The sequence below is a fragment of the Vulpes lagopus genome, chromosome 8 (genome assembly GCF_018345385.1).
Source record: "Vulpes lagopus strain Blue_001 chromosome 8, ASM1834538v1, whole genome shotgun sequence".
Taxonomy (NCBI): Eukaryota; Metazoa; Chordata; class Mammalia; order Carnivora; family Canidae; genus Vulpes; species Vulpes lagopus.
Genome location: NC_054831.1, coordinates 652,101 through 665,909, shown reverse-complemented (window position 1 = coordinate 665,909; position 13,809 = coordinate 652,101). Strand labels below are relative to the sequence as shown.

The following is a 13,809-nucleotide window of genomic DNA, read 5'->3' as shown; positions in this document are numbered from 1 at the left end:
TCAGGATGTGATCTTGCCGTCGTGGGATCGAGTCGGGCTCGGTGCAGAGTCTGCCTCAGATTCTCTCTCCCTCTTCCCGTCTCTCCCTCGGCACATGTGCGTGCACACTTACCCCCCCCCCAAATACAAAAATTTTGATATAATAATTCTCATTAGTGTCCAGTTCAAACTGTTTCCTAATTTCCATTGTGATTTTATCCATGGGCTATCCAGAGGTATAAATAGCCTAATTTCTAAACATACAGAGATTTGTAAATCGTTTTTCTTTTCTTTTTTAAGAATTTAAAGTAAATTTAAAATAAGATTTTTATTTTATTTATTTATTCATGAGAGACACAGAGAGAGGCGGAGACACAGGCAGAGGGAGAAGCAGGCTCCATGCAGGGAGCCCGACGCGGGACTCGATCCCGGGACTCCAGGATCACGCCCTGGGCTGCAGGCGGCGCTAAACCGCTGAGCCGCCCGGGCTGCCCTGTAAATCGTTTTTCTACGCCTCGTTTGCCAATATTGTGCTCAGAGGTTTTGTTTGGAATGTCTTAGAGCGGAAAAGCCCATTAGCACCCACAGGGAGGCAGGGAGGTGAGTGGGCATGTGGCCTGGCCTCGGGGGGGAGTCCACACTGGAAATAGACATTTGGAGTTGTGGGCGTGTGGGTAACCGGGTGAGCGTGCACAGAAAGGGGAGATGGAGCACGCCCACACTTCGAGATGGGAGAGGCAAGAAGGAACCAGCCAAGGAGACCAAGACGGGTGGCCAGTGAGGTGAGAACAGCTGAGACTCAGGACGCGAGTGTTTCAGGAGATGGTGACCCAAATGCTGCCAACACATCAAGGAAGAGGGAGACCCTGGACCACTGGGCTTAGCAACATGGAGGTCGTGGGAGACCTTGACTCCAAGGATACCTCAAGGCTCAGGAAGGAGCAACGCCTTTTTTCTTCAAAGGGGGATATAAATTTAAACAGTTTGGTCCGCTAAGAATGGTCCAAAAGAGAGAAAAATCACTGATACGTAAGGAAGAAGGAAGGCTTGCTGGAGGAATGTGTTAGGCTCATGACAGAGGAGGAGGTGGGTTGGGTTGGGTTGGGTTGGATCAGATGGGAAGGATGGAATGGGATGGGCTGGGCTGGGCGCGATGTCTTGATGTGGCACGGCACGGGGTATGACACGATGGGACGAGTGGACAGATGGAAGACAGCGAAGGTGGGCGAGCTGTTCCTGGAAAGGGCCGATGAATAATATTCCGGGCTCTGCAAACCGTGAAGTCTCTGTAGCAACCCCTCCACTCTGTTGCTGCAGCACGAAGGCAGCCATGGACAATACGGAAACAAATGGGTATAATTATTCTCCAACAAAACCTTATTTACGAACACGCGGCAGGCCGGACGTGGTCCACAAGCTGCAGTTCACCGAAGTGTAGATCCGAGGATGGATGAATAAAGGGATATGCAGGTCGGTGGGTGGAGGGGCTTCATGAGGGCGGGGGCAGCCCCGGGTGGGGCAGCGGTAGGTCGGAGAGCCGGTGGGAAGACATTGCCCACAAAGGGTGGGGGAAGGAGTCGATCCCATAGTCAAAGAACTGGCCTCTGAGAGAAAAAAAAAGAATCAGTGATTTAGTTTCCCCTTTGGGTTGAAGTGTTATTGCAGGCGTCCAGAAACACGCAGAAACCCTACGTGTGCCGCGTAACCGAGCGGCTGGCAGCACGTCTCAGAGTGCCAGAAGCCGCCCCCCCGACATAGGTTGGTCCTGCCTGTTCCTAAAGATACGTTCGTGTGTGCGTGTGTACGGCGTGTGCCTGTGTGTGTGCATGGTGTGTGCCCGTGTGTGTACGGTGTGTGCCCATGTGTGTATGGTGTATGCTCGTGTGTGTGCGTGTACGGTATGTGCATGTATGTGTGCATGTACGGTGTGTGCCCGTGTGTGTACAGTGTATGCTCATGTGTGTGCGTGTACAGTGTGTGCCCACGTGCACACGTGTGCGACTCCCTGAGCATGGCTCCGCCCGTGCAATGCCCCCGGAAGGCAGCCCGCGGTGGCCTCTTGCTCGCCCTGCCGCGGCGCAGGGGTGCACCGTGTGCACATCCCTCGCTCTCTATCCGTTGTGCTAACGGCCATTTGCGGAGTCTCCCCCACGAGCACTCGGCCCGGATCCACGGGGGCCCCATTAATCCACTTCTGTCGGGGGCCTGCGCCCACGTGGAAAGGCTGGGCCGCGGTTTGCTTGTGCGAGGCCCGGGCCGACGCCGCTGAGCGCTTCCCGAAGGGCGCGACCACGGGCCGAGGGCGCCTGTGTAGCCCTGACGGCGGGCGCACTGCGGGGCTGCGTCGGGATCCGCCACTTGTGTACCCAGTGACCATATGGCACTCCGGCATTTTTTTAAAGATCTGACTCACTTATCCGAGGGAGAGCGTGCACTGGTGCACGAGGAGGGGCGGGGCGGGGGGAGAGGGAGAGAGACTCTCCAGCGGACTCCACGCTGCATACAGCGCCCGATGCAGAGCCCGATCCCACGGCCCGAGGTCACGACCTGAGCCGACACCGACACCGGGAGTCAGACGCTCACCCGACAGCCGCGCAGGCGCCCCTACATTTCAGCGTATTCCTGGGGCCCTCACATCTATCCTCTCTGTGAAGCGTCTGCTCTCAAATGTCCATTTTCTGTTATCGGAGTATTAGTAGGAACGTGGGTCACCGGACACCAGCGCCTCACTGGGTGAACGCCCGCCAGCGTCTGCCGCCAGCGGCCCTCCCGCTCCTGCAGTGGCATCTCTTGACGCACAGAAGCTCATGATTCTCCTCAAGCACGACTGATCGATTCTTTTCTCTCACCCCCTAAAACCAACCAATCAATCAATATTCAGAAAATATTTGAAACTAAAAACTTTCTTGTTTCTTGATCTGAATACCCAGTGGCCCTCCCCCCACCCCCGCATTGAAAAGCCCCGCACCGCCCGTGTCACCTTTGTCACGCAGCAGCGTGGGTGCACGCCTGTGCACGGTGCCTGCGTGTGCGGGGACACAGGTACACTCCCCAGAGTCCAGGCCCCCGCTGGCCCCAGGCCCGTACCCAGCACCTCGCTGGCTGAGCCGCCGCAGGCCCGGGACGCGGCCCCCCGCGAGCCTATGCCCACCCTCCAGCTTCATTCTTCACGGTCACCTTCATCCTTCTGACTCTTCATTTACAAATGGATTTTAGAATCAGTTTTCAATTTCTACGAAAGGAAAACTCCGCCGGATTGGGTTGCACTGGGATTTCACGGGGTGTGGGCAAGGCGAGGAGAACGGCCGTCTCTGGGACGTGGGGTCTCTTCTATTTCGTGGACACAAGCAACGTCTTTGATGAAGCGCCTGTTCTGTGTTTTTAAATTTCGCTCCGCGGTTGTCAATGAATAGGTCTTGCGCGTGCTCAGTTATTACACTTGCTCCTGGACACTTGACGTGAGCCGCTGTTGTCGCTCTGTAAATGGTAGCCGCGGGGAGCTGGCCCGCCGGCCCACGGCCACCATCAGCTCCTCCGGGGGGCCCCTCCTGGAGGGCCAATCCCGCATCGCTGCCTTTGCGCGTGCCCCGGGAGGTCCCCCAGGAGAAGGGAAGGTCTTGTGCTGGAGTCTCTGTCACCAAAGAGATTAAACGCCTTGCCAGAGTCCTGAGAGTGGGGGGGATGGGGGGGTCCTGGGGGAGGAGGGCAGGGCGTGGGCACAGACCCCGAGCAGCAGGGAGGGCAGCGAGGTGCCCCAGTTCCGGAGCCGGCTCTGTCACCGACTGTACCTCAGTATCCTCGTCTGTATCAGGGCGTGAGACGGGTCCCCGGGGCCAGAACCTGCAGGGCCCCCCCACGGGACAGGAGCTGGGGTGGTCTGAGGGCATCGTCACACCATGGTCACTTGCCGAGGGCCGAGCCCCGTGCCGTTCCCACGCAAGCCAGGGACAGCGGCGCCAGCCCATCTCCGAACCTTCCCCCCGCGTGCCTTGCCGCGGCCAAGGTCACATCACACCTGGTCAGACGGAGCAGCCGCGCTAATCAGGTGGCCCCCACCCCCTCCTCATTCAGAACCTCGCTCACCCCCCCGCCACCCCGGGGTCCGAGGGGACCGTGGCTGCACAGCCGTCAAGGGGGCAGGTGATCAAGGCCCTCGCCCTGTCCTCTCCTCCTTGCTCCCCGCCTTCCCTGCGCCCTTCTCCCCCGGCCCCACATGGACCGACGACCCACCCCGCTGCCACTGTTGCCCCCGCCTGGACACCTGACCTGTGCCCCCTCTGGCTGTGGGACTCCCCATCCTTCAAGGCCACCTCGCCTGGCCCTGCTGTAGGAAGTCTGTGTGGCCCTGGGGACACAGGAGCAAGCATGGTCAACAGGCCCCCTGGTGATTTCCGCATTAGGCTTGGTTTCCCATCATTCCCATAGTGACCTGTGCCAAGCACTGACCATGCTGGGGGCTCGGGCGGGGGCACAGAGACAAGTGACCACTTGTGCCCCTCGCTCCCAAACGCCCGGTCAGTGCCTGGCCCGGATCTCCCACCCATTATGAGGTGAGGACCGCACTGCCACCCGTAGGAAGCATGACCCTGCTCCCGGGGTGGGGGGACTCCCAGGGCTCCCGAGGCTCACAAAGGCACAGAAACCTACACCGGGCAGCGCCCAGGCGCAGCACGTAGGGCCAGGTGTTACCCCGACACAGAGAAGCTCTTTCCTGAGGACGTGGAGCCTGGCAGGCACCCCCCGCCCGGCCTGCGCCCTCTGTGCTGCGGGCCACGCCACGGAAAAGTGGCCAGCGGACGTCCGGTAGCCGGACTTGGCTGCGGCCCAGGCCTCGGATGTGTTCTCCGAGCTGTGCCCGCTCCTGGCAGCAGCTGGCCTCCGCGGAGGATGCAGGAGGCTGGGCGCAGAGGCCAGAGGCGGGGGCCGGGCTCTCTGTCCCCTGCCACCTGCCTGGGCTCCGGGAAGTGCCTGCCTCACCGGGGAGGGCACCTGAGGTCAGCGTGCCCTGGGGAGGGAGGCGCGGGGGCCCACGGGCGCGTGGGTTGTGCCTCTCCTGAGCACCGGAGCCTGGGTGAGTCTCGTCACCCATGGGTGCAGGGGAAACCTGCCCTCTCGGGACAAGTGTGCAACAAGTGTGCTAAGCGATCCCCGGGGGCGCGCCCTGCGGGGCCACCAGCAGCCACACACGGCGGCACCGTGCGAGCTTGGCTCGGGGGCTGCCACTGGGCTCACGGGACCGGGGCCACCCAAGGGTGCGGGCAGCCGCATCCTCCTCCCCCTCCATGCCTAGGCGCCAGGCTCCCCTAGGCCCATCCTCGGCGCCCGTCGCAGGCTGCCTCCCCGGCCCCGGCCCGGCCGCCCGCACGTCCTGGGGAGCCACTGGGGGTCGCCGCAAGGGCAGGCTGGGATCGCCCCGTGAGTGGGCTCGGACCTGCAAGGCCGCGGCCGGGGCTCTGGGATGCCCCCTCCCACCTCACCCAGGAGGCCCCGGGCAGGCGGCGCCCAGGTCGTGGCAGGACGGGACCCCAGCCCGAGCCTCCTCCCGGCACCCCGGCCTGCGCGGGCCACGCTCCGCTCCCCGGTGCGCCCCGACCCACACCCGCCGCTCCTGGCCCCGCCCCTCCCGGCTCGGCCCCGCCCCTCCCGGCTCGGCCCCGCCCTTCCAGGCCCCGCCCCTCCCGGCTCGGCCCCGCCCCTCCCGGCTCGGCCCCGCCCTTCCAAGCCCCGCCCCTCCCGGCTCGGCCCCGCCCTTCCTCTCGGCTCGGCCCCGCCCTTCCAGGCCCCGCCCCTCCCGGCTCGGCCCCGCCCCTCCCGCCCCTCCATGCTCGGCCCCGCCCTTCCAAGCCCCGCCCCTCCCGGCTCGGCCCCGCCCTTCCAAGCCCCTCCCCTCCCGGCTCGGCCCCGCCCTTCCAGGCCCCGCCCCTTCCGGCTCGGCCCCGCCCTTCCAAGCCCCGCCCCTCCCGGCTCGGCCCCGCCCCATCCAGCTCAGCCCCGCCCTTCCTCTCGGCTCGGCCCCCCCATCCAGGCCCCGCCCCCGCCCCAGGCCTCTCCCCCTCCCCTCCTGGCCCCTGCCACTCCCCTCCGGGACCTGCCCCTCCTGACCCCGCCCTCCCCGTCCCGCTCCTGCCCCAGGCCTCTCCTTCTCCCCCTCCCGCCCCTGCCCCTCCCCTCCCGGGCCTGCCGCTCCTGACCCCGCCCTCCCCACCCTGCCCCTGCCCCAGGCCTCTCCCTCGTCCCCCTCCCCTCCCGGGCCTGCCCCTCCTGCCCCTCCCTCCCCACCCTGCCCCTGCCCCAGGCCTCTCCTCGTCCCCCTCCCCTCCCGGGCCTGCCCCTCCTGCCCCTCCCTCCCCACCCTGCCCCTGCCCTAGGCCTCTCCCCCTCCCCCTCCCCTCCCGGGCCTGCCCCTCCTGCCCCTCCCTCCCCACCCTGCCCCTGCCCCAGGCCTCTCCTCGTCCCCCTCCCCTCCCGGGCCTGCCCCTCCTGCCCCTCCCTCCCCACCCTGCCCCTGCCCTAGGCCTCTCCCCCTCCCCCTCCCCTCCCGGGCCTGCCCCTCCTGCCCCTCCCTCCCCACCCTGCCCCTGCCCCGGCCCCAGGCCTCTCCCCCCCCCCCCCCGTGCCCCCCCCGCCGCCCCCTCGGCTCCAGCTGGGCCCCGGCCCATCGCAGGCACCCGGCCACAGCTGGAACCCATTACGCCCCCAGCGCCTCCTGGGACGTCTCGGCTAATGAGTGACCCTCTGTAAATGTTAGGAATGAGTCAAGTTTATGCCGCTGCTGCCCTTCCCGTTAGCGGGTGGCGCCTGGGATGCCCGAGGGAGCCGGAGCGGGGGGAGCGCCGGGGCAGAGTCGGTGCGGCCGGGCCGAGGCGGTTCATTGCTCCTGCGCGGGCCTGGCCTACCCGGCTGAGCCTCAGTTTCCCCTCGTGTGAGTCTGGGTGGAGGTGAACGATGGCCCCCGCCCCCCTCGGGCTGCCCTTCTTGGGGGGGGACAGGAGAGGAGGCTGATGGTCTTGGCATCCGGCTCGCTGGGCCCAGAGAGCTAGGGGGCACGGGCTCCCCTCCCCCCAGGCAGGCTGCTCCCACCCCAGTAACCCCGGGGGGTCACCTGGGGGTGCTGGGTGAAGGCGCCTCCCAGAGGCCCCCCCCCCCCCCCGCTTTCTCAAATTCAAACATCCTGGTGCCAAGTCGGGCTCCAGCCTGTGAAGGGCCAGGTCCCGGGTGGGCCAGGACCAGGTTCCACACCAGGGGGCAGCGGAAGTCAGCCCAGGTGTCTGCTCAGCGGACGTCCAGCAACTGGGCTGCTGCGGGGATCCGAGTGCGGCCTTAGCGGGTGCCACGCGGAGCCCAGGTCTGGGGGTGACCCCCGGCTGTCAGGTCCGCGTGGAGCATGCCTCGTGTCCAGGGAGAATTGGGGACAGCGTGTGCAGGGGACGCCAGGCTGGGGTCTCGGGAAGAGGGAACATAGAGGGTGCAGGCAGTGGGGTGGGCACAGCAGGGGCACACCCAGGAGGCCAGTGCCCCCCCAGCCAGGGCCGAGGGCCACAGCCAGGTGCAGGGCCCTCCAGGGAGAGCTGAGAGAAAATCAGAGGAGGGAGGGGACAGGAGGCTGCTCAGGGGTCACTTGGCAGGATCCTGGGCTGGGAGGGGGCTTGGGGTGCCCCGGGGGGTAGACCCTCCACAGGCAGGGGGAGTCTGACCACACGGTGATGGATTTCAGAGGTTTGAGACTGGCGGACCGTGATAGGAGAACCCGGTTTGCAGCCCCGGAGAGGCTGTCTCCAGGACCCCAGGGAAGCATCGGTGACCCTGTCACCCCAAGCCCTCTCACGCGCGGACTGAAGCGCCGCTCCACAGGCCCCAGGGTCCTTGCCCTAGCCGGCACCACAGTTACACCCAGCAGAAGGGCCCTGCCCCGGCCGGGGTCTGGAGGGCGCCCCCGCCCTCCCCCAGCTCTGCCCGCCTTGTGGCGCACCGAATCCCCAGGGCCTCCCAACACCGGTGTCCGGTGTCCGGGTATTGGGCCCCTGGGGCTTCCCGGCCGCTGCCAGGCCCTGCTCTGGCCTGGCCAGGAGGGCGGGCTGCCCTCGCCATCCTCCCACAGCCCCTCCCTTGGGTCCTGCCCGTCCTCTCATGCCCTCGCTGCTGGGCAGGATGAAGGCCCCAGCACCCGGCCACGTCCTAAAGGGAGGTGCCTGGGTGGGCCTAGGTCCCTGCAAGTTGCCAATCCCCCCCAGCAGCCCCACCGGGAGAGTGGGGAGACTGTGCTGCGGGTGGTCCCGTGGAGCAGAGCAAGGGCACCACCCCCCGGTGCCCCTGGACAGGCCCCCCGTGAACACCCAGCCCGGCCCCCGCAGAGCTCCCAGGGTGCCATCCCACTCTACAGGCACAGACCCCAGGCAGCGTTGGGCGACAGCCTCAGGCAGTCCTCTCGGGGCCCTTGGCTGCGGCAGGGGGGCATGCAGCCCCCACTAGGCCCATGAGCTCTGGGCGGCTGCCACCCCCCAGTGTCTCTGGATGGCTGTTTTGCAGAGGCTGGAGGACACCGTCTTGAGCCCCACGGCCAGCAGGGAGGATCGGGCGCTGACCGTTCGCGGGGAAGGCTGCCGGGCTTCACCCACTCCTGTGCCCGCCCGAATCCGCGAGATCGTGGCCGGCAGCCTGGGGGACGAGCCACACCAAGGTGACGGGAGGTGGCGGGTGACAACGGGGGGGGTGGGCACCAGGGGAACCCCAGAGCCAGCAGCTGCAGTCGAGCCTCAGTGGTCTCCACCCCCCACCCCTGCAGCATCCCCCTCGGGCGGCTGGCCCCTCCTGGCCTGTCATCTTGCAGGGTGACGGGCCCAGAACCACGCCCTCCCACGGGGTCCCCCCGGGGGTCACACATCCCTCCCTGCAGCATGCTTCCCACCAGGCCGCAAGGACTGTCCAGTGCGGCATTCGTGTGTGGGACACATTGGTGACCGTCTCGAATCCTCCGTATTTATTTTCCGTTAGAGGAGTGAAAATCCCGAAGGGCGACGCTGAGGAAGTGCAGACCCTGAGCAGGGCCCCCCACCCCGCCCGGGCCTCTGACCGCAGCACGCAGGCCCCCTGGGTCCCTGCAGCAGGGCCACCCAGCCGCTCGGCCACGGGGCCCCCGCTGTGCCCGTGACTGCCTGTGCGGGTCCCGAGCCCCCCATGCAGAATAAGGGTCTGTGGCCTCCCGAGGGACCTGTCGCTCTCCGGGCACGTGTGAAGGGGGAGGAAAGCCCGCCGTGCGCTCAGGAAAGCAGCTCAGATGAGACCGGTTACCCTGCATCAGCAGGTCTCGGTGCCTAGTGGGGGCCGGGGGTCCCCGTGTCCAGGCCTCTCGCCTGCCCTCCACTCTAACTGCTTTGGGGCTGTGTCGTCAAGGATGTGGACGAGACGTAGGGCCCCGGGAGCGGGAGGGAGGCCTGGAGCATGACGTCCAGGACCCCACACCAGGGTCTCCCGGGTCGGGTCAGGGACGCTCCCAGAAGGTCGGGGCCGACCGCAGAAGGAGCCCAGGGACCTGCCCGCGTCCCGCCGTGGGGACAGGGCGCGATGGCCCAGGCGGTGCGGGCTGACCCTGGCGCTCCCCCTGCAGGGGTGCGGGAGCCGCTGGCCGCCTCGGCCCGCCTGCAGGAGGAGAACGAGCTCCTGCAGCAGGAGCTGTGCCGGCTGGAGAGCCTGCTGGCCCAGGCAGGCGCTGAGCACGACGAGCTGGCCAGCAGGTGCCACACGGCCAGCGAGCGGGTAAGGGTGCCCGGGGCACGGGGCCAGCAGAAGGGCGGCCCTGGGAGGCCGGGGGTCAGACGGTGGCACTGAGGACGCAGCCTGACGGTCCCCTCAGCCTCCGCGCAGCTGAATCCCCAGCCAGGCTGGAGGCGGGAGGGTGCGCGCAGGACGGGTGTCCAGGCCCCCCACGACGAAGGCCCCGGTCTCCCAGCCCAGCCGGAGCACTGCCTTGTGTCCTGGCTGCCGGGGGCTTGCTGGGGCAGCCTGGTGAGCCCCGAGCCCTCAGCCCCAGCGCCCCACCTTTGGGGTCCACCCAGGAACCGGCCCCGGCCCTCGGCTCCGCCCCCGCCTCCACCTTTCCCTGACAGCCAGGCCGGCTGTGACTTCAGAGGATAGCTGTGACCCCGGGTCCTCGATCTTTGGTCCCCTGGGTACTCCCAACGCCTCCAGCCACAGCAACAGGCCATGTGGCTATGAAGTGTGGAGGCGGGGAGGGGGGGTCCTATTGTACAGATGGGGACACCGAGGCAGAAAGGCAAGGACACCTGCCAGGCCAGAGCCCGGGATGCCCGGCCCCAGGGTGGGGTGCCCGCATCCCTGTGGCATCTGGCCCACCCGGCCCCGCTGTCCCCGGAGCCCTCCGTGCCCTCCGAGGCAGAGCCGCTGCCCCCATGCCAGGTGAGGACACGCTGGCCTGGGGCTGAGCTGCCCGCGCTGCGGCCGAGGCAGAACCAGGGGCGGCCCTCACTGCAGCACGACCGTGACCAGCGCCCAGGCCCAAGGGCCCCAGGCTGCCCCCTGTTCCCCGGGATGTCCGGGGCTTCCGGGAGAGGTGGCACCAGTGGCCCCCAGACCTAACGCCTGCTCTCCCTACTGCCCCCACCCTGGCGAGCCCCTCGGGGCAGCACCACGACGAGGGGCGTCCTCGGCCCCATCAGGGCCAGGAACCCAGGGGGCACCCGCCCGCCGGCCCGGGCTGTCTGCGGCCTTGGCCCAGTCGTGGGGGTGGGGGGCCTTCCTAGCACAGGGTGGGGAGATGTTGGGAACCCGCGGCGGGAATAGAAGCCAGAAATCCTGCGGACACATTAGTAAGCCTCATGAGTCAGAACTGAACTCCCAGACCCCGCAGCCCGGCGCGCATGTCCAGCTCCTGAGGGCATCCCCCACCCCCCACCCCGTGCAGGCGCCGGAAGGGGCAGGCCTCCCCCATGACCCCCGAGCAGATGGCCGGGAGGGGGTGACCTCTGTGCGGCACGTCCACTGGGTGGGCACCCCGGCACCTGCCCTGGCCTTGGCTGTCTCCATCCTCGGGCCCGCAGGCTCTCCTGACCTCCCGCGTCCCAGCCCCACCCCCCGCCAGCTGGGCCGAGTTCCCCTCCCAGACACCCCCAGGTGCTCCGGGGTGCAGGTCTGGGGGCCGCCCAGCACCTCCCGTCCTCCTGGAGCTCCAGGCTGCCCACCTCTCAGGCTCCAGCAGGGAGGCGGGGAGGAAGGACACGGCCCTGAGGCAGGCCTGGTGCAGCTCCATGACCCCCCCCCCCGCCCCCAGGCCTGCCCCGGGCAGAAGCCCACCTGCCGGAGGGGAACTGGGGGGCAGCGGGAGGGGTGGGAGCCCACGCTCACTCTCACTCGGCGGGGCGACCCCAGGCCTGCTCTGTCCTGGTGAGCCGGCCCGGGGGCCCCTCCGCAGCCAGCCAGGCACGGGGCGCGGGGTCAGCGCGTGAAGGCCTGGCCGCTGCCCCTTGGTGTGCGGGGGCCCTGGCGGGCCCTGGGGCGGCTGGCTAGTGGGCCACCATCCTCTCCAGCTGCAGGCCCGTCTGGAGACCACCGAGGCCCGGTTGCGGAGGTCGGAGCTGGAGCACAGCGTGGACCTGGAGGAGGCCCTGGGCCGTTTGGAGGCCGCCGAGCAGAGGTGAGTGTGGGCGGCTGCAGAGAGCTCGGCCGCACCCCCAGAGGCAGCAGACGCCCTCGCCCGGGGCCTCCTCCCAACTTGCCTGTAAGGCAGGGTTGGCCGGGGGCCTCAGAGGCAGGGGAAGAAGTGGGCAGAGCAGGGCGGGGACGGGGACCACCCGGGGGCTGAGGGGGCTGCAGGTCCCGCGGGTCTGAGGGTCTCACCTGCCCTGCCCTCCACCCCGACGCCCGTGGGTGCCCTGGCCGGTGCTGCAGGCGGGTCCCCTGGGCCGACCGTGGGCCTCGGAGGCGCAGCCAGTCCTGGGGTGCCCACGGGTGCTGCCCTCGACCCCATTCTCGTTCATGCGCTGGCCTCGCCTCCCTCTGGCTTCAGGCCACCCTGATTTCCCGGTCAGGGCCTCGTCTGCCACCACTGGCAGGCGTGGGTCACGCCTGAACACGCCCAGTGGTGCCCCCAGCTCTCCAGAAGGAGCCCCTGGGCCCCGGGCTCCGGGCGCCGTCCCTGGGAGGGAAGGGCACGCGTCCACACTGCAGGGAGGGCAGCCAGGAGGCGCTGAGCCCCTGAGCTCGGCTGCGTCCAGACCTGGGGGAGGTTGGCGCGTTGGCGGAGCACTTCCCGTTACTTGCTTCATCCTCGGGGACTCCGGAAAAGCAGCAAAGTGCTGACGAGCATTCGGAAAACCGGTTTTCACAAACAGCCCGGGGGGGGGGGGGGGTCGTAACCCAGGAGGAGGCGATGCCCAGGTTGCAAAGAGGAGCGGAGCAGGTCCCTGCTGGGAGGGAGGCTCCCTGGGGAGAGGACCCCGTGGTCGCAGGGGGCTGCCCCCCCCGAGGGCACGCCCGACCCCCTCCGCCGCGGGCACTCCCTCCGCAGGCGCCCCTCAGCTCCCAGCGCTGCCCGTCCGGTGTCTCGGGCCCCCCACCTGGCGCCTGGGCCGGAGCCGGCCACGCGTGAGGGGCACGGCCAGGAAGGCTCAGCATGGGAGGAGCAGGGCACCGGGGCTCCTCGGGTACCGGGCCCAGTTTGGGGAGCCGTGGGGGGCCCGTTGCAGGCGGTCAGTGCCCCCTGGGGCCCTCACGGCTGAGCGGGACCAGCCGGGCCGGGGAAGCTCCGGGCTCGGCTCCGAGGGGCGTCCAGGGAGAAGCCCCCAGGGCCAGGCCGCGGTGCTGTGTGCCGCCCAGGAGCTCTGGACTGGCGCAGGTGAACAGCCTGCTGCGGCAACAGCTGGAGCACCTGAGGAGGGCCAACGACGGGCTGGCCGAGGAGCTGGCCAGGACGGCGGACGGCGTGCTCCACCTCCGGAGCCAGCTGGAGCTGAGGGAGGCGCAGCGCGGGACCGGGACACAGGTGCTTGCCCGCGTTGGCCCGCGGCGGCTCGTGGCGGGGGGGTCGGCGGGGGGCCGGGAGGCTCAAGTGGCTCTGCGGCGGTCCCTCCTGGGGGGCAAGGCCGCTGACCTCCGGCCACGCCGGGCTCCCCATCCAGCTGGGCCCAGCAGCCTGCGGGGGTGGGGGGCCACTGGGGAGGGAGACCCTCCCTCGAGGAACGGCAGGCGGGACCAGACCCGCGCAGGGCCCCGCGCCTGAGACAGCAGCAGGCCCCCGGAGGCCGGGCCCTGGTCAGACTCCGGGGACACACGTTGCTCCAGGCACCACCACCTCCGCCCCCCCCCCGGCCTACCCAGGTCACAGTGTTCTGATCCCAGGCCTTGGCCTCGGGGGGCGGTCACTGGGGACAAGACCTGCTGTGAGCTGGGGGGATGCTTGAGACGGACGATGCCCCGCTCCCTGCCCCGCCTGCTCCAGGTTGTCCCGCCACCACGCTCGTGGCCACTGAGTGAGCGAGGCGTCCCCGTCTGCTCCGACCCGTCCTTGGATGGGGGCCCCTGGAAGGGCGGCGACCTGGGGCAGGGCCGGCCTCCGCGGCTGCAGCGGCCCTCGCGGGGCAGGTATTGCTGCCTCCCCACGGTCCTCTGCAGGTGCCCCTGGCGGGATGCGCCCCGACACCACCTGAGAATGGTGCTTCGGGTGAAAGCGGGGCCGTGGTGGGCCAGTGTGCCCGGGGCCTCGGGCAGACCCTGCCACACGCCCCCCAGGCGAGCCTGCCTCAAGGGGCCGCCGCGGCACCTCCCACCCAGCGTCAGGCCAGCCGGCTGGGCCCCCACGGGCCTGGGGCGTGGCTGCTG

At 68.5% G+C, this 13,809-nt stretch overlaps 1 protein-coding gene across 1 annotated transcript in view; it reads left to right on the top strand.

Annotated features, from left to right (window-relative positions):
- Positions 1-13,809, top strand: part of CROCC2 (ciliary rootlet coiled-coil, rootletin family member 2) — a 65,922-nt gene that overhangs the window by 7,343 nt on the left and 44,770 nt on the right. The window contains 5 exon segments of the mRNA XM_041765927.1: positions 8,482-8,656; positions 9,278-9,280; positions 9,584-9,732; positions 11,520-11,626; positions 12,808-12,985. Coding sequence (XP_041621861.1) covers positions 8,482-8,656; positions 9,278-9,280; positions 9,584-9,732; positions 11,520-11,626; positions 12,808-12,985 — 612 coding nt within the window.